Genomic DNA, 20,602 nt, shown 5'->3' with positions numbered 1-20,602 from the left:
ACCTTATACTGTATATTTCAACACCACTGCCTCTGAAACAGGCAGAAGGCTATTTATTCCAAGTAATTGTCATTTATCAGTGAATAATGTGTATAAATGGTGCAGAGAGAGAGGCTGGAGATACAGTGGGTTTCTAATCCAACTGGCGAACAGATGTTCATGTGAACATTTTTAAAATCAGAATAAAGATATTTTCCCCACCAGCTCCATCAAAATGAACTTGTTGTAGATAAAAATTCTGTGTGTAATGATTCCCATGTACCGAATAAAACACTCTTGAACGGGTTTCCATCACATTATGGGGGGTAGACTAGTGGTTAGAGTGGAGGGGCGGAGGGACGGCAGGTAGACTAGTGGTTAGAGTGGAGGGGCGGAGGGGCGGCAGGTAGACTAGTGGTTAGAGTGGAGGGGCGGAGGGACGGCAGGTAGACTAGTGGTTAGAGTGGAGGGGCGGAGGGGCGGCAGGTAGACTAGTGGTTAGAGTGGAGGGGCGGAGGGACGGCAGGTAGACTAGTGGTTAGAGTGGAGGGGCGGAGGGGCGGCAGGTAGACTAGTGGTTAGAGTGGAGGGGTGGCAGGTAGACTAGTGGTTAGAGTGGAGGGGTGGAGGGGCGGCAGGTAGACTAGTGGTTAGAGTGGAGGGGCAGCAGGTAGACTAGTGGTTAGAGTGGAGGGGTGGCAGGTAGACTAGTGGTTAGAGTGGAGGGGCGGAGGGGCAGCAGGTAGACTAGTGGTTAGAGTGGAGGGGAGGAGGGGCGGCAGGTAGACTAGTGTTTAGAGTGGAGGGGTGGCAGGTAGACTAGTGGTTAGAGTGGAGGGGTGGCAGGTAGACTAGTGGTTAGAGTGGAGGGGTGGCAGGTAGACTAGTGGTTAGAGTGGAGGGCCGGCAGGTAGACTAGTGGTTAGAGTGGAGGGGCGGAGGGGCAGCAGGTAGACTAGTGGTTAGAGTGGAGGGGCGGAGGGGCATCAGGTAGACTAGTGGTTAGACTGGAGGGGCGGAGGGGCAGCAGGTAGACTAGTGGTTAGAGTGGAGGGGTGGAGGGGCGGCAGGTAGACTAGTGGTTAGAGTGGAGGGGCAGCAGGTAGACTAGTGGTTAGAGTGGAGGGGCAGCAGGTAGACTAGTGGTTAGAGTGGAGGGGCGGCAGGTAGACTAGTGGTTAGAGTGGAGGGGCGGCAGGTAGACTAGTGGTTAGAGTGGAGGGGCGGAGGGGCGGCAGGTAGACTAGTGGTTAGAGTGGAGGGGTGGAGGGGCCGCATGTAGACTAGTGGTTAGAGTGGAGGGGCGGAGGGGAGGGTAGACTAGTGGTTAGAGTGGAGGGGTGGAGCAGGTAGACTAGTGGTTAGAGTGGAGGGGCGGAGGGGCGGCAGGTAGACTAGTGGTTAGAGTGGAGGGGCGGCAGGTAGACTAGTGGTTAGAGTGGAGGGGCGGCAGGTAGACTAGTGGTTAGAGTGGAGGGGTGGCAGGTAGACTAGTGGTTAGAGTGGAGGGGCGGAGGGGCAGCAGGTAGACTAGTGGTTAGAGTGGAGGGGTGGAGGGGCGGCAGGTAGACTAGTGGTTAGAGTGGAGGGGCGGCAGGTAGACTAGTGGTTAGAGTGGAGGGGCAGCAGGTAGACTAGTGGTTAGAGTGGAGGGGCGGCAGGTAGACTAGTGGTTAGAGTGGAGGGGCGGCAGGTAGACTAGTGGTTAGAGTGGAGGGGCGGCAGGTAGACTAGTGGTTAGAGTGGAGGGGCGGAGGGGCAGCAGGTAGACTAGTGGTTAGAGTGGAGGGGTGGAGGGGCGGCAGGTAGACTAGTGGTTAGAGTGGAGGGGTGGAGGGGCGGCAGGTAGACTAGTGGTTAGAGTGGAGGGGTGGAGGGGCGGCAGGTAGTCTAGTGGTTAGAGTGGAGGGGTGGAGGGGCGGCAGGTAGACTAGTGGTTAGAGTGGAGGGGCGGCAGGTAGACTAGTGGTTAGAGTGGAGGGGTGGAGGGGTGGCAGGTAGACTAGTGTTTAGAGTGGAGGGGTGGGGTGGAGGGGTGGCAGGTAGACTAGTGGTTAGAGTGGAGGGGCGGCAGGTAGACTAGTGGTTAGAGTGGAGGGGTGGGGTGGAGGGGCGGCAGGTAGACTAGTGGTTAGAGTGGAGGGGCAGCAGGTAGACTAGTGGTTAGAGTGGAGGGGCAGCAGGTAGACTAGTGGTTAGAGTGGAGGGGCAGCAGGTAGACTAGTGGTTAGAGTGGAGGGGCGGCAGGTAGACTAGTGGTTAGAGTGGAGGGGCGGCAGGTAGACTAGTGGTTAGAGTGGAGGGGCGGCAGGGCGGAGTGGGGGCAGCAGGTAGACTAGTGGTTAGAGTGGAGGGGTGGAGGGGCGGCAGGTAGACTAGTGGTTAGAGTGGAGGGGTGGAGGGGCGGCAGGTAGACTAGTGGTTAGAGTGGAGGGGTGGAGGGGCGGCAGGTAGTCTAGTGGTTAGAGTGGAGGGGTGGAGGGGCGGCAGGTAGACTAGTGGTTAGAGTGGAGGGGCGGCAGGTAGACTAGTGGTTAGAGTGGAGGGGTGGGGTGGAGGGGTGGCAGGTAGACTAGTGTTTAGAGTGGAGGGGTGGAGGACCACACAACATTTACATTTACATTTAAGTCATTTAGCAGACGCTCTTATCCAGAGCGACTTACAAATTGGTGCATTCACCTTATGACATGCAGTGGAACAGTCACTTTACAATAGTGCATCTAAATCTTAAAGGGGGGGGTGAGAGGGATTACTTATCCTATCCTAGGTATTCCTTAAAGAGGTGGGGTTTCAGGTGTCTCCGGAAGGTGGTGATTGACTCCGCTGTCCTGGCGTCGTGAGGGAGTTTGTTCCACCATTGGGGGGCCAGAGCAGCGAACAGTTTTGACTGGGCTGAGCGGGAACTGTACTTCCTCAGTGGTAGGGAGGCGAGCAGGCCAGAGGTGGATGAACGCAGTGCCCTTGTTTGGGTGTAGGGCCTGATCAGAGCCTGGAGGTACTGAGGTGCCGTTCCCCTCACAGCTCCGTAGGCAAGCACCATGGTCTTGTAGCAGATGCGAGCTTCAACTGGAAGCCAGTGGAGAGAGCGGAGGAGCGGGGTGACGTGAGAGAACTTGGGAAGGTTGAACACCAGACGGGCTGCGGCGTTCTGGATGAGTTGTAGGGGTTTAATGGCACAGGCAGGGAGCCCAGCCAACAGCGAGTTGCAGTAATCCAGACGGGAGATGACAAGTGCCTGGATTAGGACCTGCGCCGCTTCCTGTGTGAGGCAGGGTCGTACTCTGCGGATGTTGTAGAGCATGAACCTACAGGAACGGGCCACCGCCTTGATGTTAGTTGAGAACGACAGGATGTTGTCCAGGATCACGCCAAGGTTCTTAGCGCTCTGGGAGGAGGACACAATGGAGTTGTCAACCATGATGGCGAGATCATGGAACGGGCAGTCCTTCCCCGGGAGGAAGAGCAGCTCCGTCTTGCCGAGGTTCAGCTTGAGTTGGTGATCCGTCATCCACACTGATATGTCTGCCAGACATGCAGAGATGCGATTCGCCACCTGGTCATCAGAAGGGGGAAAGGAGAAGATTAATTGTGTGTCGTCTGCATAGCAATGATAGGAGAGACCATGTGAGGTTATGACAGAGCCAAGTGACTTGGTGTATAGCGAGAATAGGAGAGGGCCTAGAACAGAGCCCTGGGGGACACCAGTGGTGAGAGCGCGTGGTGAGGAGACAGATTCTCGCCACGCCACCTGGTAGGAGCGACCTGTCAGGTAGGAGAGGGCCTAGAACAGAGCCCTGGGGGACACCAGTGGTGAGAGCGCGTGGTGAGGAGACAGATTCTCGCCACGCCACCTGGTAGGAGCGACCTGTCAGGTAGGACGCAATCCAAGCATGGGCCGCGCCGGAGATGCCCAACTCGGAGAGGGTGGAGAGGAGGATCTGATGGTTCACAGTATCGAAGGCAGCCGATAGGTCTAGAAGGATGAGAGCAGAGGAGAGAGAGTTAGCTTTAGCAGTGCGGAGCGCCTCCGTGATACAGAGGAGAGCAGTCTCAGTTGAATGACTAGTCTTGAAACCTGACTGATTTGGATCAAGAAGGTCATTCAGAGAGAGATAGCGGGAGAGTTGGCCAAGGACGGCACATTCAAGAGTTTTGGAGAGAAAAGAAAGAAGGGATACTGGTCTGTAGTTGTTGACATCGGAGGGATCGAGTGTAGGTTTTTTCAGAAGGGGTGCAACTCTCGCTCTCTTGAAGACGGAAGGGACGTAGCCAGCGGTCAGGGATGAGTTGATGAGCGAGGTGAGGTAAGGGAGAAGGTCTCCGGAAATGGTCTGGAGAAGAGAGGAGGGGATAGGGTCAAGCGGGCAGGTTGTTGGGCGGCCGGCCGTCACAAGACGCGAGATTTCATCTGGAGAGAGAGGGGAGAAAGAGGTCAGAGCACAGGGTAGGGCAGTGTGAGCAGAACCAGCGGTGTCGTTTGACTTAGCAAACGAGGATCGGATGTCGTCGACCTTCTTTTCAAAATGGTTGACGAAGTCATCTGCAGAGAGGGAGGAGGGGGGGGAGGATGATTCAGGAGGGAGGAGAAGGTGGCAAAGAGCTTCCTAGGGTTAGAGGCAGATGCTTGGAATTTAGAGTGGTAGAAAGTGGCTTTAGCAGCAGAGACAGAGGAGGAAAATGTAGAGAGGAGGGAGTGAAAGGATGCCAGGTCCGCAGGGAGGCGAGTTTTCCTCCATTTCCGCTCGGCTGCCCGGAGCCCTGTTCACAACATGTAGGTAACCAAGGTCTATAGCCTAATAAACTGCATGGTTTCCCCCAATGAGTCGTAGTGGGAGGACCACACAACATGTCATCGTGTGACTCCCAAGTTAACTTCCATACGATGGTTGTTATATCAATATCTGCGCATAAAAGGCATTTCCACCAACATTTCTCGCATAATTAATTTTACTCACACAACAACAACAAAAAAGATCCCACGTTGTCGAGGGTATTTCGTGATGTCGACATTTTGAAATTTCACCGAACCTTTTTCTGTTTTTCATCAGGACTGTCATGGATTTTTGTTTGTTTTTATCTGACACGGACTTTACTGACATAAAAAGGTTGGATGTAAACCTGTTTAGAGAGAGAGAGAGAGAGAGAGAGAGAGAGAGAGAGAGAGAGAGAGAGAGAGAGAGAGAGAGAGAGAGAGAGAGAGAGAATGAGGGAGAGAGAGAGAGAGAGAGATAGAGGGAGAGAGAGAATGAGGGAGAGAGAGAGAGAGACAGAGAGAGAATGAGGGAGAGAGAGAGGGACAGATGAAGAGGGAGAGAGAGACAGACAGAGAGGGAGAGAGAGAGAGACAGAGAGAGAGAGAGAGAGAGAGAGAGAGAGGGAGAGAGAGGAGAGAGGGAGAGAGAGAATGAGGGAGAGAGAGAGAGAGACAGAGAGAGAATGAGGGACAGATGAAGAGGGAGAGAGAGAGGAGACAGAGAGGGAGAGAGAGAGAGAGACAGAGAGAGAGAGAGAGAGAGAGAGAAAGAGAGAGAGAGAGAGAGAAAGAAAGACAGAGAGGGAGAGAGAGAGGAGAGAGAGAGAGGAGAGAGGGAGAGAGAGCGAGAGAGAGAGACAGATGAAGAGGGAGAGAGAGACAGAGAGAGAGACAGAGAGAGAGAGAGAGAGAGAGAGAGAGAGAGAGAGAGAGAGAGAGAGAGAGAGAGAGAGAGAGAGAGAGACAGAGAGGAGAGAGAGACAGAGAGGGAGAGAGAGGGAGACAGAGAGGACTAGAGAGAGACAGATGAAGAGGGAGAGAGAGACAGAGAGGGATAGAGAGAGACAGATGAAGAGGGAGAGAGAGACAGAGAGGGAGAGAGAGAGAGAGAGAGACAGAGAGGGAGAGAGAGAGAGAGAGAGAGACAGATGAAGAGGGAGAGAGAGAGAGACAGATGAAGAGGGAGAGAGAGATAATGATAAAACAATATGTAACAATGTCCTATACAGTATATTAAAGCTAATTTCCCTGTGAAATCAGTTGACAGCGTATTTTATTCTCTACTTCCTCCCTTTCTGTCAGGGAAGCAGAGGATCAGCTGAGAGACAAGCCTCCGGGATGTTTTCTCATCAGACTCAGTGACAAAGCCGTAGGATACATCCTCTCATACAAGTGATTCCTCGTACTGGTTTGGTTACCTGAGACACTTCATAACAAAACAACAGCATATCATTTCAGCCTACAGTGGGTTGGGAAAGGTTTTAAAGATTGCAATTGCATGTGGTTATGTTCAATAGAAGGAATGAACAGGAAGTCTATTTAGATTGTTCACACACCGTTACACCAAAACAAGGTTTGTAGATAGTATTGTATCTTCTCATACCGTCTCATCTCTCTTCACTAAACCTGTACTCTTCCTCAGAGGACAAGATCGCTGCCGCCATTTTGTGATCAACCAGGACCAAGCTGGGCTGTTCTCTGTCTCCGGGGACGACCAGCCTCACCACAGCCTCACAGAACTGATAGAGCACTACAGAGTCCATCCCATCCAGCCCTTTGGAGAGTCCCTCACCTCTACATACTGTTGTCAGGTAGGAGAACCAATAACATGACAGAGTTACTGTTGCCAGGTAGGAGAACCAATAACATGACAGAGTTACTGTTGTCAGGTAGGAGAACCAATGACATGACAGAGTCCCTCACCTCTATGTACTGTTGTCAGGTAGGAGAACCAATAACATGACAGAGTCAGTCCCTCACAGTTGGGAAAATAACATGAAGAGTTACTGTTGTCAGGTAGGAGAACCATGGTAACATGACAGAGTTACTGTTGTCAGGTAGGAGAACCAATAACATGATCAGAGTCTATCCTCACCTCTATGTACTGTTGTCATGCCATAGGAGAACTTCAATGCCATGACAGACTTACTGTTGCCATCAGGTATCTTCTCAGAACCAATAACATGACAGAGTTACTGTTGTCAGGTATCTGGAGAACCTTAACATGACCAGTCCCTCATCTCTATGTATCTGTTGTCAGGTAGGAGAACCAATGACATGACAGACTTCTGTTGTCAGGTCATGCCATCCCAATAACATGACAGAGTTACTGTTGTCATGCCATAGGAGAACCAATGACATGACAGAGCCATCCCAGTCTATGTACTGTTGTCAGGTAGGAGATCCCAGTCTAACATGACTTGATCTTCTCATGCCATCCCATGTACTGTTGTCAGGTAGGAGAACCAATGACATGACAGACTTACTGTTGTCAGGTAGGAGAACCAATAACATGACAGAGTTACTGTTGTCAGGTCAGGAGAACCAATGACCTAATGACAGAGTTACTTGTTGCCATCAGGTAGGAGAATCCAATAACATGACAGAGTTACTGTTGTCATGCCATCCCAGAGAACCAATGACATGACAGAGTCCCTCATGCCATCCCAGTCTATCTGTTGTCAGGTAGGAGAACCAATGACATGACAGAGTTACTGTTGCCATCAGGTATCTGTGAGAACTTCTCATGCCACAGTCTATCTGTTGTCAGGTCATGAGAACCAATAACATGACAGAGTCAGTCCCTCACAGTTGGGAAAATGTTGGTTAAAATGTAACCTTGTCTGATAGAGGAAGCCTATGCCATGCCCCTTGTGTTGTGGTCTATCTGTGGTCTGTGTTCAGTCAAGCCATCCCAGTAACTTCTTATGCCATCCCAGTCTATCTTCTCATGCCATCCCAGTCTATCTCATGCCATTGTATCTTCTCATGCCATCCCAGTCTATCTTCTCATGCCATCCCAGTCTATCTTCTCATGCCATCCCAGTCTATCTGTGTTGTATCTTCTCATGCCATCCCAGTCTATCTTCTCATGCCATCCCAGTCTATCTTCTCATGCCATCCCAGTCTATCTGTGTTGTATCTTCTCATGCCATCCCAGTCTATCTGTGTTGTATCTTCTCATGCCATCCCAGTCTATCTTCTTGCCATCCCTTCTCATGCCATCCCAGTCTATCTTCTCATGCCATCCCAGTCTATCTATCTTCTCATGCCATCCCAGTCTATCTGTGTTGTATCTTCTCATGCCATCCCAGTCTATCTTCTCATGCCATCCCAGTCTATCTGTGTTGTATCTTCTCATGCCATCCCAGTCTATCTGTGTTGTATCTTCTCATGCCATCCCAGTCTATCTTCTCATGCCATCCCAGTCTATCTTCTCATGCCATCCCAGTCTATCTGTGTTGTATCTTCTCATGCCATCCCAGTCTATCTTCTCATGCCATCCCAGTCTATCTTCTCATGCCATCCCAGTCTATCTGTGTTGTATCTTCTCATGCCATCCCAGTCTATCTTCTCATGCCATCCCAGTCTATCTGTGTTGTATCTTCTCATGCCATCCCAGTCTATCTTCTCATGCCATCCCAGTCTATCTTCTCATGCCATCCCAGTCTATCTTCTCATGCCATCCCAGTCTATCTTCTCATGCCATCCCAGTCTATCTATCTTCTCATGCCATCCCAGTCTATCTATCTTCTCATGCCATCCCAGTCTATCTTCTCATGCCATCCCAGTCTATCTGTGTTGTATCTTCTCATGCCATCCCAGTCTATCTGTGTTGTATCTTCTCATGCCATCCCAGTCTATCTTCTCATGCCATCCCAGTCTATCTTCTCATGCCATCCCAGTCTATCTTCTCATGCCATCCCAGTCTATCTGTGTTGTATCTTCTCATGCCATCCCAGTCTATCTTCTCATGCCATCCCAGTCTATCTTCTCATGCCATCCCAGTCTATCTGTGTTGTATCTTCTCATGCCATCCCAGTCTATCTGTGTTGTATCTTCTCATGCCATCCCAGTCTATCTTCTCATGCCATCCCAGTCTATCTTCTCATGCCATCCCAGTCTATCTGTGTTGTATCTTCTCATGCCATCCCAGTCTATCTGTGTTGTATCTTCTCATGCCATCCCAGTCTATCTTCTCATGCCATCCCAGTCTATCTGTGTTGTATCTTCTCATGCCATCCCAGTCTATCTTCTCATGCCATCCCAGTCTATCTTCTCATGCCATCCCAGTCTATCTTCTCATGCCATCCCAGTCTATCTGTGTTGTATCTTCTCATGCCATCCCAGTCTATCTTCTCATGCCATCCCAGTCTATCTGTGTTGTATCTTCTCATGCCATCCCAGTCTATCTGTGTTGTATCTTCTCATGCCATCCCAGTCTATCTTCTCATGCCATCCCAGTCTATCTGTGTTGTATCTTCTCATGCCATCCCAGTCTATCTTCTCATGCCATCCCAGTCTATCTTCTCATGCCATCCCAGTCTATCTTCTCATGCCATCCCAGTCTATCTTCTCATGCCATCCCAGTCTATCTGTGTTGTATCTTCTCATGCCATCCCAGTCTATCTTCTCATGCCATCCCAGTCTATCTTCTCATGCCATCCCAGTCTATCTTCTCATGCCATCCCAGTCTATCTGTGTTGTATCTTCTCATGCCATCCCAGTCTATCTTCTCATGCCATCCCAGTCTATCTTCTCATGCCATCCCAGTCTATCTATCTTCTCATGCCATCCCAGTCTATCTGTGTTGTATCTTCTCATGCCATCCCAGTCTATCTTCTCATGCCATCCCAGTCTATCTGTGTTGTATCTTCTCATGCCATCCCAGTCTATCTGTGTTGTATCTTCTCATGCCATCCCAGTCTATCTGTGTTGTATCTTCTCATGCCATCCCAGTCTATCTTCTCATGCCATCCCAGTCTATCTGTGTTGTATCTTCTCATGCCATCCCAGTCTATCTGTGTTGTATCTTCTCATGCCATCCCAGTCTCTCTGTGTTGTACCTTCTCATGCCATCCCAGTCTAACTTCTCATGCCATCCCAGTCTATCTGTGTTGTATCTTCTCATGCCATCCCAGTCTATCTGTGTTGTATCTTCTCATGCCATCCCAGTCTAACTTCTCATGCCATCCCAGTCTATCTTCTCATGCCATCCCAGTCTATCTTCTCATGCCATCCCAGTCTATCTTCTCATGCCATCCCAGTCTATCTTCTCATGCCATCCCAGTCTATCTGTGTTGTATCTTCTCATGCCATCCCAGTCTATCTTCTCATGCCATCCCAGTCTATCTGTGTTGTATCTTCTCATGCCATCCCAGTCTATCTGTGTTGTATCTTCTCATGCCATCCCAGTCTATCTTCTCATGCCATCCCAGTCTATCTGTGTTGTATCTTCTCATGCCATCCCAGTCTATCTTCTCATGCCATCCCAGTCTATCTTGTTGTATCTTCTCATGCCATCCCAGTCTATCTGTGTTGTATCTTCTCATGCCATCCCAGTCTATCTTCTCATGCCATCCCAGTCTATCTGTGTTGTATCTTCTCATGCCATCCCAGTCTATCTTCTCATGCCATCCCAGTCTATCTGTGTTGTATCTTCTCATGCCATCCCAGTCTATCTTCTCATGCCATCCCAGTCTATCTTCTCATGCCATCCCAGTCTAACTGTGTTGTATCTTCTCATGCCATCCCAGTCTATCTATCTTCTCATGCCATCCCAGTCTATCTATCTTCTCATGCCATCCCAGTCTATCTGTCTTGTATCTTCTCATGCCATCCCAGTCTATCTGTCTTGTATCTTCTCATGCCATCCCAGTCTATCTTCTCATGCCATCCCAGTCTATCTGTGTTGTATCTTCTCATGCCATCCCAGTCTATCTGTGTTGTATCTTCTCATGCCATCCCAGTCTCTCTGTGTTGTACCTTCTCATGCCATCCCAGTCTAACTTCTCATGCCATCCCAGTCTATCTGTGTTGTATCTTCTCATGCCATCCCAGTCTATCTGTGTTGTATCTTCTCATGCCATCCCAGTCTAACTTCTCATGCCATCCCAGTCTATCTTCTCATGCCATCCCAGTCTATCTTCTCATGCCATCCCAGTCTAACTTCTCATGCCATCCCAGTCTATCTTCTCATGCCATCCCAGTCTATCTGTGTTGTATCTTCTCATGCCATCCCAGTCTATCTTCTCATGCCATCCCAGTCTATCTGTGTTGTATCTTCTCATGCCATCCCAGTCTATCTGTGTTGTATCTTCTCATGCCATCCCAGTCTATCTTCTCATGCCATCCCAGTCTATCTGTGTTGTATCTTCTCATGCCATCCCAGTCTATCTTCTCATGCCATCCCAGTCTATCTGTGTTGTATCTTCTCATGCCATCCCAGTCTATCTGTGTTGTATCTTCTCATGCCATCCCAGTCTATCTTCTCATGCCATCCCAGTCTATCTGTGTTGTATCTTCTCATGCCATCCCAGTCTATCTTCTCATGCCATCCCAGTCTATCTTCTCATGCCATCCCAGTCTAACTGTGTTGTATCTTCTCATGCCATCCCAGTCTATCTGTGTTGTATCTTCTCATGCCATCCCAGTCTATCTGTGTTGTATCTTCTCATGCCATCCCAGTCTATCTGTGTTGTATCTTCTCATGCCATCCCAGTCTATCTGTGTTGTATCTTCTCATGCCATCCCAGTCTATCTGTGTTGTATCTTCTCATGCCATCCCAGTCTATCTGTGTTGTATCTTCTCATGCCATCCCAGTCTATCTGTGTTGTATCTTCTTATGCCATCCCAGTCTCTCTGTGTTCTGTGTTTTAGTCAAGCTCAGGAGAGCTGTATGATGTGGTGCAGTTCGAGGCCAAAGAGAAGAAGAAGACCGGTGGGGTCAGTGTCCGAGCCCTGAGAAGTTACTGGGACCAGCAGAACGAACAGAAGAATAACCAACACCAACAGAATGACCATCAAAAGGACCATCACAATGACCCACGGAATGAGCCACGGAATGACCCACGGAATGACCCACGGAATGACCCACGGAATGACCCACGGAATGAGCCACGGAATGACCCACGGAATGACCCACGAAATGAGCAGCACCAAGGGAACGACCTGCCGCCAACTAGGCAGCCCCCTGCAGTGCCACCCGTGCTGCCGCCCAAAACCAACAACAGGAAGTTGACATCAACAGTATCCATTGGCAGGAAGTCCCTCCCACAGGTACAGTAGGCTAGCTGCTACGATGGCTGAAGTAAGGTTATAAGCGGTGATGTAATGACATGGTATTACCCGACAGGGTCATGACCTATGGTGCAGGAAACATTTCCAGTGGTGGTATTAGTTCATCTTCCGGTGACCTTTAACCTCTGCACATTTCATACAGAAATATTCTATGAGTAAAAACCCAATGTATTTTCTGTGTTCTGTCCTTAGCAAGCAGTACCTCCAGTACCAAGACGAGGCCCACCTCTGACCCACTCTCTGAGTGGAACCTTGTCTGACAAGAGCGCGTCTCAAACCCAATACGCTGAGATACATCATGACCACAACAAGACCACATCTCACGGTCAAACCCAATACGCTAAGATACATGCTAACCACAACAAGACCACATCTCACATTCAAACCCAATACGCTGTGATACATGCTAACCACAACAAGACCACATCTCACGGTCAAACCCACATCATGACCACAACAAGACCACATCTCACAGTCAAACCCTACGCTGTGATCATGACCACAACAAGACCACATCTCACAGTCAAACCCAATACGCTGTGATACATGCTAACCACAACAAGACCACATCTCACATTCAAACCCAATACGCAGAACTACATCATGACCAAACCAAGACCAAATCTCATGGTCAAACCCAATACGCAGAAATACACACGAACCAGAACAAAGTGGAGAGACTGGCCAGTACTGGGAGTCTGAACCAGAGGAGAAGCACTGGGCCCTGGTCCTTCAATAACACCTCCACAGCAGCAGGAGGAGTCATGTACTCTGAGCTGACCCTGCCAGATGGACGGAGCCGCTCTCTACCCCGCCTGGACGACGCCACGGAGGAGGAGGAGGAGGAGGAGGAGGGGTACTCCGACAGGATAACCATCCCTTGCTTCCCCAACACCTCTCACTCCCCCAATCCCCCCAAGAGGGTCACCTGCCACGCCTACCCTCTTCAGGACCCCAGGGAAAGCCCCCGGCCACAGATCCACGGTGGACCACAAAGCCTGGATCAGCTGAGCATCAACCCACTGTACCAGGTCTCTGTCGGGCTTGGTGAGGGCCGGGACGCCCCCTGGAAGGTACCACAGAAGCAGAGAGAAGGGGACCGTGGCAGAAGTCCCCAGGACCAGACTCCTCAGCAGGAGGAGAGTATGTATGCAGAGGTTCCAGAGGGGCCATCTCCTCCCCGTCATCTGATTACTGACAACACCTATGAGCAGATCCCAGGGGACGGTGGCCTAAAGAGGACACAAAGCACCGCCACAGACCAGGAGGGAAACACCTATGAGATGCTGGAGAACCTAAAGTCCAAGGAGTCTACTTGGGGCAAGAAGGTAAAAGAACTACTGAAATAGTCCTTGAGTATCTCAATACACAACATGATCATCACGATGTTATGCAATATTAAAAGATTCTTACATAAACAATATATACAGTCCAGGTAACTGGTAAAATAAAGGAAACCCTCGAGTGTAACTGTGAACGACAACATACTGTATGTGTTCCTACCAACATCTGACTGCACTCACTGCAGACATACACGTAACTGGCAAAATAAAGCAAACACTGGAGTAAATGAGGGATTCAACATATATTGAAAGCAGCAGGTGCTTGCTTCTACACAGGTGTGGTTCCTGAGTTAATGATCAATTAACATCCCATCATGCTTAGGGTCATGTATAAAAAAATGCCCAGTTGTCCATTATTTTGGTTACCGTGGATAGAAGAAGAGATCTCAGTGACTTTCCGATCTCAGTGGCTCTCAAAAGGAACATGAGGGGTTTAAAGGTGTGTGTGTGTGTGTGTGTGTGTGTGTGTGTGTGTGTGTGTGTGTGTGTGTGTGTGTGTGTGTGTGTGTGTGTGTGTGTGTGTGTGTGTGTGTGTGTGTGTGTGTGTGTGTGTGTGTGTGTGTGTCTCAGTCACCAGATCTCAACCCAATTGAACACTTATGATTCTGGAGTGGTGACTGAGACCAGCGTTTTCCACCACCATCAACAAAACACCAAACGATGGAATTTCTTGTAGAAAATATTACAAATATAGATAAACCCTTGAATGAGTAGGTGTGTCCAACCTTTTGACTGGTACTGTATATACCCACACTGTATAATGATAAAATATATTCTATTGATTCTGTTGCTATGCAGAATATCACATGGAGAAAATTATTCCCTGAATACAAGAAGAAATAGCAGCACCCTGCAGATTCAGCCAGAAACCAATCAGCACCCTGCAGATTCAGCCAGAAACCAATCAGCACCCTGCAGATTCAGCCAGAAACCAATCAGCACCCTGCAGATTCAGCCACAAACCAATCAGCACCCTGCAGATTCAGCCAGAAACCAATCAGCACCCTGCAGATTCAGCAACAAACCAATCAGCACCCTGCAGATTCAGCCAGAAACCAATCAGCACCCTGCAGATTCAGCCAAACCAAAACCAATCAGAAACCAATCACCCTGCAGATTCAGCCACAAACCAATCAGCACCCTGCAGATTCAGCCAGAAACCAATCAGCACCCTGCAGATTCAGCCAGATTCAAACCAATCAGCACCCTGCAGATTCAGCCAGAAACCAATCAGCACCCTGCAGATTCAGCCAGAAACCAATCAGCACCCTGCAGATTCAGCCACAAACCAATCAGCACCCTGCAGATTCAGCCAGAAACCAATCAGCACCCTGCAGATTCAGCCAGAAACCAATCAGCACCCTGCAGATTCAGCCAGAAAAACCAATCAGCATCAGCACCCTGCAGATTCAGCAACAAACCAATCAGCACCCTGCAGATTCAGCCAGAAACCAATCAGCACCCTGCAGATTCAGCACAAACCAATCAGCACCCTGCAGATTCAGCCAGAAACCAATCAGCACCCTGCAGATTCAGCCAGAAACCAATCAGCACCCTGCAGATTCAGCCAGAAACCAATCAGCACCCTGCAGATTCAGCCAGAAACCAATCAGCACCCTGCAGATTCAGCCAGAAACCAATCAGCACCCTGCAGATTCAGCCAGAAACCAATCAGCACCCTGCAGATTCAGCCACAAACCAATCAGCACCCTGCAGATTCAGCCAGAAACCAATCAGCACCCTGCAGATTCAGCAACAAACCAATCAGCCCTGCAGATTCAGCCAGAAACCAATCAGCACCCTGCAGATTCAGCAACAAACCAATCAGCACCCTGCAGATTCAGCAACAAACCAATCAGCACCCTGCAGATTCAGCCAGAAACCAATCAGCACCCTGCAGATTCAGCCAGAAACCAATCAGCACCCTGCAGATTCAGCCAGAAACCAATCAGCACCCTGCAGATTCAGCCAGAAACCAATCAGCACCCTGCAGATTCAGCCACCAATCAGCACCCTGCAAACTGCAGATTCAGAAACCAATCAGCACCCTGCAGATTCAGCCAGAAACCAATCAGCACCCTGCAGATTCAGCCACAAACCAATCAGCACCCTGCAGATTCAGCAACAAACCAATCAGCACCCTGCAGATTCAGCCAGAAACCAATCAGCACCCTGCAGATTCAGCCAGAAACCAATCAGCACCCTGCAGATTCAGCCAGAAACCAATCAACCCTGCAGATTCAGCCAGAAACCAATCAGCACCCTGCAGATTCAGCCAGAAACCAATCAGCACCCTGCAGATTCAGCCAGAAACCAATCAGCACCCTGCAGATTCAGCCAGAAACCAATCAGCACCCTGCAGATTCAGCCAGAAACCAATCAGCACCCTGCAGATTCAGCCAGAAACCAATCAGCAGCAGATTCAGCCAGAAACCAATCAGCACCCTGCAGATTCAGCCAGAAACCAATCAGCACCCTGCAGATTCAGCCAGAAACCAATCAGCACCCTGCAGATTCAGCCAGAAACCAATCAGCACCCTGCAGATTCAGCAACAAACCAATCAGCACCCTGCAGATTCAGCCAGAAACCAATCAGCACCCTGCAGATTCAGCAACAAACCAATCAGCACCCTGCAGATTCAGCCAGAAACCAATCAGCACCCTGCAGATTCAGCAACAAACCAATCAGCACCCTGCAGATTCAGCCAGAAACCAATCAGCACCCTGCAGATTCAGCCAGAAACCAATCAGCACCCTGCAGATTCAGCAACAAACCAATCAGCACCCTGCAGATTCAGCCAGAAACCAATCAGCACCCTGCAGATTCAGCCAGAAACCAATCAGCACCCTGCAGATTCAGCCAAACCAATCAGCACCCTGCAGATTCAGCCAGAAACCAATCAGCACCCTGCAGATTCAGCCAGAAACCAATCAGCACCCTGCAGATTCAGCCAGAAACCAATCAGCACCCTGCAGATTCAGCCAGAAACCAATCAGCACCTTGCAGATTCAGCCAGAAACCAATCAGCACCCTGCAGATTCAGCCAGAAACCAATCAGCACCCTGCAGATTCAGCCAGAAACCAATCAGCACCCTGCAGATTCAGCCAGAAACCAATCAGCACCCTGCAGATTCAGCAACAAACCAATCAGCACCCTGCAGAATCAGCAACAAACCAATCAGCACCCTGCAGATTCAGCCAGAAACCAATCAGCACCTTGCAGATTCAGCAACAAACCAATCAGCACCCTGCAGAATCAGCAACAAACCAATCAGCACCCTGCAGATTCAGCAACAAACCAATCAGCACCCTGCAGATTCAGCAACAAACCAATCAGCACCCTGCAGAATCAGCAACAAACCAATCAGCACCCTGCAGATTCAGCAACAAACCAATCAGCACCCTGCAGAATCAGCAACAAACCAATCAGCACCCTGCAGATTCAGCAACAAACCAATCAGCACCCTGCAGATTCAGCCAGAAACCAAAACCAATCAGCAGAAACCAATCAGCACCCTGCAGATTCAGCAACAAACCAATCAGCACCCTGCAGATTCAGCCAGAAACCAATCAGCACCCTGCAGATTCAGCCAGAAACCAATCAGCACCCTGCAGATTCAGCCAGAAACCAATCAGCACCCTGCAGATTCAGCCAGAAACCAATCAGCACCCTGCAGATTCAGCCAGAAACCAATCAGCACCCTGCAGATTCAGCCAGAAACCAATCAGCACCTTGCAGATTCAGCAACAAACCAATCAGCACCCTGCAGAATCAGCAACAAACCAATCAGCACCCTTCAGATTCAGCAACAAACCAATCAGCACCCTGCAGATTCAGCAACAAACCAATCAGCACCCTGCAGATTCAGCAACAAACCAATCAGCACCCTGCAGATTCAGCAACAAACCAATCAGCACCCTGCAGATTCAGCAACAAACCAATCAGCACCCTGCAGATTCAGCAACAAACCAATCAGCACCCTGCAGATTCAGCAACAAACCAATCAGCACAAACCAATCAGCACCCTGCAGATTCAGCAACAAACCAATCAGCACCCTGCAGATTCAGCAACAAACCAATCAGCACCCTTCAGATTCAGCAACAAACCAATCAGCACCCTGCAGATTCAGCAACAAACCAATCAGCACCCTGCAGATTCAGCAACAAACCAATCAGCACCCTGCAGATTCAGCAACAAACCAATCAGCACCCTGCAGATTCAGCAACAAACCAATCAGCACCCTTCAGATTCAGCAACAAACCAATCAGCACCCTGCAGATTCAGCAACAAACCAATCAGCACCCTTCAGATTCAGCAACAAACCAATCAGCACCCTTCAGATTCAGCAACAAACCAATCAGCACCCTGCAGATTCAGCAACAAACCAATCAGCACCCTGCAGATTCAGCAACAAACCAATCAGCACCCTTCAGATTCAGCAACAAACCAATCAGCACCCTGCAGATTCAGCAACAAACCAATCAGCACCCCAGATTCAGCAACAAACCAATCAGCACCCTGCAGATTCAGCAACAAACCAATCAGCACCCTGCAGATTCAGCAACAAACCAATCAGCACCCTTCAGATTCAGCAACAAACCAATCAGCACCCTGCAGATTCAGCAACAAACCAATCAGCACCCTGCAGATTCAGCAACAAACCAATCAGCACCCTGCAGATTCAGCAACAAACCAATCAGCACCCTGCAGATTCAGCAGGAAGACAATTCTTTGGTCAATGTTATTGTATTTAGGAAATGTGTAGACTGGTGTTATCGTTGTGTTAAATGTGTTTTATTAGCAAATATAAATGAAATGCATTTTCCCTTATCTCCACATTGATTGCACTTGGAAATTGAAACTCAAGCTGTCTTGAGCAGAGAGAGAGAGAGAAACTAGTGAAGCTATACACTGAGTGTACAAAACATTATTGAGTTGCACCCCCTTTTAACCCACAGAACAGCCTCAATTCATCGCGGCGTGGACTCTACAAGGTGTTGAAAGCCTTCCACAGGGACTCTACAAGGTGTTGAAAGCCTTCCACAGGGTCTCTACAAGGTGTTGAAAGCCTTCCACAGGGACTCTACAAGGTGTTGAAAGCCTTCCACAGGGTCTCTACAAGGTGTTGAAAGCCTTCCACAGGGTCTCTACAAGGTGTTGAAAGCCTTCCACAGGGACTCTACAAGGTGTTGAAAACCTTCCACAGGGACTCTACAAGGTGTTGAAAGCCTTCCACAGGGACTCTACAAGGTGTTGAAAGCCTTCCACAGGGACTCTACAAGGTGTTGAAAACCTTCCACAGGGATACTGGCCCATGTTGACTCCAATGCTTCCCACAGTTGTGTCAAGTTGTCTGGATGTCCTTTGGGTGGTGGAACATTCTTGATACACACAGGAAACAGTTGAGAGTGAAAAACCCAGCATCGTTGCAGTTCTTGACACACTCAAACTGGTGCGCCAGGTACCTACTACCATATCCCGTTCAAAGGCACTTATATATTTTGTCTTGTCCATTCACCCTCTGAATGTCACACATACACAATCCATGTCTCAATTGTCTCAAGGCTTAAAAATCCTTCTTTAACATGTCTCCTCCCCTTCACCTAAGACTGACTGAAGTGGATTTAACATGACTCCTCCCCTTCACCTAAGACTGACTGAAGTTGATTTAACATGACTCCTCCCCTTCACCTAAGACTGACTGAAGTGGATTTAACATGACTCCTCCCCTTCACTTAAGACTGACTGAAGTGGATTTAACATGACTCCTCCCCTTCACCTAAGACTGACTGAAGTGGATTTAACATGACTCCTCCCCTTCACCTAAGACTGATTGAAGTGGATTTAACATGACTCCTCCCCTTCACCTAAGACTGACTGAAGTGGATTTAACATGACTCCTCCCCTTCACCTAAGACTGATTGAAGTGGATTTAACAAGAGACTCAATAAGGGATCATATCTTTCACCTGGATTCACCTGGTCAGTCTGTGTCACAGTAGTATGTATGGAGGGTCTATGGAAGGTCTACTGAGGGTCTATGGATGGTTGATGTATTCTGATAGATGACATTACAGTAGTGTCTATGGAGGGTCTATGGAGGGTCTATGGAAGGTTTAGGGAGGGTATATGGAGGGTCTATGGAGGGTATATGGAGGGTCTATGGAGGGTTTAGAGAGAGTCTATGGAGGGTCTATGGATGGCTGATGTATTCTGATAGAGGACATTACAGTAGTGTCTATGGAGGGTCTATGGAGGGTCTATGGAAGGTTTAGGGAGGGTATATGGAGGGTATATGGAGGGTCTATGGAGGCTCTATGGAGGGTATATGGAGGGTATATGGAGGGTCTATGGAGGGTCTATGGAGGGTATATGGAGGGTCTATGGAGGGTATATGGAGGGTCTATGGAGGGTATATGGAGGGTATATGGAGGGTCTATGGAGGGTCTATGAAAGGTTTAGGGAGGGTATATGGAGGGTCTATGGAGGGTCTATGGAAGGTTTAGGGAGGGTATATGGAGGGTCTATGGAGGGTATATGGAGGGTCTATGGAGGGTCTATGGAGGGTCTATGGAGGGTCTATGGCGGGTCTATGGAGGGTGTATGGAGGGTATATGGAGGGTCTATGGAGGGTATATGGAGGGTATATGGAGGGTTTAGGGAGGGATACCTGGTACATTAAAGGCACATAAACCTCAGTGAGAGAGTTCAGATGTTAGACTGTACTGTATAATACTGCTTCCTGTTTATGGAACCTCTCTGTACTGTATAATACTACTTCCTGTTTATGGAACCCCTCTGTACTGTATAATACTACTTCCTGTTTATAGGAACCTCTCTGTACTGTATAATACTACTTCCTGTTTATGGAACCTCTCTGTACTGTATAATACTACTTCCTCTTTATGCAACCTCTCTGTACTGTATAATACTACTTCCTGTTTATGGAACCCCTCTGTACTGAATAATACTACTTCCTGTTTATGGAACTTCTCTGTACTGTATAATACTACTTCCTGTTTATGGAACCCCTCTGTACTGTATAATACTACTTCCTGTTTATGGAACCCCTCTGTACTGTATAATACTACTTCCTGTCTATGGAACCTCTCTGTACTGTATAATACTACTTCCTGTTTATGGAACCCCTCTGTACTGAATAATACTACTTCCTGTTTATGGAAACTCTCTGTACTGTATAATACTATTTCCTGTTTATGGAACT

At 48.9% G+C, this 20,602-nt stretch overlaps 2 protein-coding genes across 2 annotated transcripts in view; both read left to right on the top strand.

The window, feature by feature from the left end:
* Nucleotides 1-12,575, top strand: part of LOC124026055 (hematopoietic SH2 domain-containing protein homolog) — a 13,102-nt gene extending 527 nt beyond the window's left edge. Inside the window, exons 2-5 of the mRNA XM_046339229.1 lie at nt 6,035-6,124; nt 6,375-6,543; nt 11,613-12,011; nt 12,225-12,575. Of these exons, the coding sequence (XP_046195185.1) occupies nt 6,035-6,124; nt 6,375-6,543; nt 11,613-12,011; nt 12,225-12,575 (1,009 nt within the window). The remainder of the gene's footprint in view (nt 1-6,034; nt 6,125-6,374; nt 6,544-11,612; nt 12,012-12,224) is intronic.
* Nucleotides 12,531-14,238, top strand: LOC124026053. The gene is made up of 2 exons (XM_046339228.1): nt 12,531-13,360; nt 14,174-14,238. Exons 1-2 carry the CDS (start codon nt 12,797-12,799, stop codon nt 14,216-14,218), a joined length of 609 nt encoding a protein of 202 aa, XP_046195184.1. The 5' UTR covers nt 12,531-12,796; the 3' UTR covers nt 14,219-14,238.
* The last annotated feature ends 6,364 nt before the right edge of the window (nt 14,239-20,602 follow it).

Source organism: Oncorhynchus gorbuscha, unplaced genomic scaffold (assembly GCF_021184085.1).
Source record: "Oncorhynchus gorbuscha isolate QuinsamMale2020 ecotype Even-year unplaced genomic scaffold, OgorEven_v1.0 Un_scaffold_2535, whole genome shotgun sequence".
In the NCBI taxonomy this organism is placed as follows: domain Eukaryota; kingdom Metazoa; phylum Chordata; class Actinopteri; order Salmoniformes; family Salmonidae; genus Oncorhynchus; species Oncorhynchus gorbuscha.
The sequence above is the reverse complement of the archived record's forward strand: the minus strand, read 5'-3'. Positions and strand labels throughout refer to the sequence as shown.